Below are 3,532 nucleotides of genomic sequence, written 5' to 3'. Positions count from 1 at the left end.
AAAAGTCAGGCAAGTTGCAAGACTTCATTCGACAAATTGCCGTTTTAAGGACTTAAAGAAAAAAAAATATGTGAGTTCAAGACCAAAGATGAGAATTTGGGCACTAGAGAATAATCATAAAGAGGGAGTGAAAAACCACCATATGCCCCAATTCCTCAAGATTTCATCCATTAAAATAAAATAAAAAATGCAATTGAACCTATATATTTATTTGATTTGTACTTTTCAAAACAAGCCATCTTCTTTGATTCGTATGAATCTTTTAAAGTTCAAAAGCAGTTTTAGAATAGAAGGAAAGTAACTCTAGCTGAAAGGGAGAAGATATTTGACTTGATATCTCGTAAGGAAATTATTACTAGAATCTGATATGATGATATATTGCATTATGTTTTCTTAGAATTGACAGCATGATATATTATATGTCTGGCAGAATCCCTATACAGCGAGATTAGGGTTAGTCTGATAATAGAAAACTAATTAGTCTAGATTACGAATAATTGCGCTACATACATTATATATATATTCATACACTTTGGTGTTGAACTTGTTTGTTCAAAATAGAAAATTCTGCATCCAATGCCGTTGACTTGAGAAGAAAGAAAGAAAAGGCATAACAGTGCAAAGTAAAACTCTTGTATAAACACCCCTGAGTTCATTTGAGTGCAACAAAACACAAACACACTCGCGCACAGCAATCAAGCTTGTGCTTCTCCTCCTCCTTCGCTTATCTCCTTCTTTGCTGAAACTTAACTCCAAGCCATGGCTTGTGAGAGCTCTTCCACCAGACCAGCCTTCTTATTGTTGCTGTGTTTCCTCCATGGAACAGCCTCTGCTCAGCTGTCCAGTACTTTCTACTCCACTTCCTGTCCCAGCGCCCTCTCCACCATTAAATCCAGCGTGAGCTCTGCGGTCAAAAACGAGGCCCGCATGGGCGCGTCCTTGCTCCGCCTTCACTTCCACGATTGCTTCGTCAATGCAAGTCCCTCTGCTCTGAGTCTCTCCTCTCTTTCCGATTGATTACTACCATTGTTTCTCTCCTTCATTCAAGCTGAATGCAAGCGAGCATGCATGATGCATCTTTGTGCCTACGCATGTGAAGCGTTCCATCCAACCACATAGTCAAAAGAATCATTAGATTCGCTTCTACGCAAGTTACTTACTCTCTTTTTCACTAACCAAACAGTAGGTAGGAGGTTGACATATTGAATTAGTTGAGATTTTTGGTGCTTTGTTGTGTCATGCATTTTTGTGAGTTTATTATACCAATAATCAATTCTGTTTATTAGAGCACAATAATTTTTTTGGTAATTCGAAAAAACTTCATGATTATTTTTAGCATACATTGCCGGTGTAAAAATATTTTTCACAAACAATCTTATCCACCCTTAATTTGGCGGTTAGTGAGAGATTTGGTAATTAGAATCCTCAAATTACGAATGGCCAAGAATGATTATGTAAAATTTTCTTTACATTGATGGTCTATGCTCTAATTTTCACCGGAAAAAACTATGCAGGAGAGCGTACTTTACGCTAACTATGCTGTTGATCAGATAAATGGGTATATAAATAACATTGGAGCTGGCAAAAAGAGAGAGATGGCCATTGCTTTTTATATCGGCGGTTGACTTTACTCGGTTATCACATTTGGCTAACCAATCAGTCCTTCTCAATAGATTTTGATCACATTTTGATCACCTCGCTGTGGTAGCCATACATTTCTACATAAAAAGTGCTATGGATGGTAAAGTATCATTTTTAATGAAATTTGATAACTCAATACTATTCTAAAATCGCACTAGATCTTTGAACAAGCAAATCGTGCCTTTTGCATGGCCTCATTAGTTTGCTTTCACACAAATTCAAAGTGTCAATCTAAATTAACTAATCGATTTAGATTAGTATGTTCATAATGGGGGGGGAACTATTTCAGTAAAGATTATAGCACTTAACTTGTTTTTTTTTTTTTTTTTTTTGGGTAAGGTATAGCACTTAACTTGTTTGCAACCATTAAATCTAATTAACTCCAATCGGATCAATTTTCTATCTAGAAGGACTGATTAACAACATGTGGCAAAAAACATGAAATAGGGATGCGACGCGTCAATCTTATTGGACGACACTACGAACTTTACCGGGGAGAAGAACGCCGGCCCGAATGCCAATTCCATGCGGGGATTTGAGGTAATTGACACAATCAAGTCCGAATTGGAGAGCAAGTGCCCCAGTATTGTGTCCTGCGCTGATATTTTAGCCGTCGTTGCACGAGACTCCATCGTTGCCGTAAGTGCACATTTTCTTCTCAATTGTACTTATCAATTGTGATGAAAAAAATCACATGTTATGTTCCCCATGCTATATTAATACTAACACGTATCGATTTGTTATTTATTTAATTTTTAGTTAGGTGGCCCTAGTTGGACAGTCAACCTTGGAAGAAGAGACTCAACCACTGCAAGTCAAAGTGCTGCTAATATTAGCATTCCTCCCCCAACTTTGAACCTTAGCGGCCTAATCTCTACCTTCTCTAACAAAGGCTTCACAGCTAAAGAAATGGTGGCACTTTTAGGTCATTGTTTCTTTCTTCTTCTTTTTTTCTTTTTTTTTTGCAATATTTAATAAAGAATAACAATAATGCTCGATCAATATACTAAAATCAATTTACAAAAATTGTTCGACCATTGTTAACAGGGTCGCACACTATAGGTCAAGCCCGATGCCTGACTTTCCGGGAGCATCTTTACAATGAGAACAACATCGATGCCACGTTCGCGACATCGCTGAAAGCAAATTGCCCAAGCTCCGGAGGCGACAGCAAACTCTTTCCTTTTGACACCACAAGCCCGACGTCCTTTGACAACGCCTTCTTCAAGAACTTGCAAACCCACAAGGTTTTTCTTCATTCGGACCAGCAATTGTTCAGTGGTGGCTCCACGGACGTTCACGTGAATGCTTATAGTAGCAATTTGTCCACTTTTAGGACAGATTTTGCTAACGCCATGGTGAAGATGGGTAACCTTAGCCCACTCATTGGCTCAAGCGGTCAGATTAGAAAGAATTGCAGGAAAGTCAACTGATATTCCTTCTAGGATTTACTTTTTCTGTCTTTAAAGTTTGGAATTTTCTGTTGCATCTCCAATGTTCTCAAGTTTATTTCAATAATAAAAGGTTCACCTTTATCATAACCTCCCCGGAGCCGTACCCACGGGCGCAGAGGCTAATGGCTCGACTAAGTTTGAGCTTTGCCCTAACTCTCTCAAGCCCACCAATTCATAACTTATGATTCGAATTTTTAACTTGCAAATAAATTTCAATTAAAAGTTGCCAATAATCAATTTAGGGTAGTGGCTCGGTTAGAAACCCAAGTAAAATATTTGGAGAAATATTTTACTCATGCACAATCAGAGAAATTAGGATTAAAGACTTGATTACATTGGTTAATAAATTAATACTATTCTGGTACCTAATCTTGTTTAAACTTTGAAGTTTGATATTTTTTTTTTTATAGCTTTTTCATGCATTAAAAAAATACTCC

At 37.5% G+C, this 3,532-nt stretch overlaps 1 protein-coding gene across 1 annotated transcript; it reads left to right on the top strand.

The window, feature by feature from the left end:
• The first annotated feature begins 671 nt into the window (after window positions 1-671).
• On the top strand, window positions 672-3,140 carry LOC104453492 (cationic peroxidase 1-like). The gene is made up of 4 exons (XM_010068057.2): window positions 672-975; window positions 2,089-2,280; window positions 2,401-2,566; window positions 2,689-3,140. The coding sequence occupies exons 1-4, from the start codon at window positions 760-762 to the stop codon at window positions 3,072-3,074; spliced, it is 960 nt and encodes a 319-aa protein (XP_010066359.1). The 5' UTR covers window positions 672-759; the 3' UTR covers window positions 3,075-3,140.
• The last annotated feature ends 392 nt before the right edge of the window (window positions 3,141-3,532 follow it).

The sequence above is a fragment of the Eucalyptus grandis genome, chromosome 1, assembly GCF_016545825.1.
Source record: "Eucalyptus grandis isolate ANBG69807.140 chromosome 1, ASM1654582v1, whole genome shotgun sequence".
In the NCBI taxonomy this organism is placed as follows: domain Eukaryota; kingdom Viridiplantae; phylum Streptophyta; class Magnoliopsida; order Myrtales; family Myrtaceae; genus Eucalyptus; species Eucalyptus grandis.
This window is presented reverse-complemented; position numbering and strand designations above follow the sequence as displayed.

Bases quoted from the DNA above. Each gene is read 5' to 3' on its own strand.
- LOC104453492 (XM_010068057.2), top strand. From the start codon at position 760: ATGGCTTGTGAGAGCTCTTCCACCAGACCAGCCTTCTTATTGTTGCTG. The intron at 976-2,088 runs GCAAGTCCCTCT...AACATGAAATAG, and splicing joins TCCACGATTGCTTCGTCAAT to GGATGCGACGCGTCAATCTT. The intron at 2,281-2,400 runs GTAAGTGCACAT...TTTAATTTTTAG, and splicing joins CACGAGACTCCATCGTTGCC to TTAGGTGGCCCTAGTTGGAC.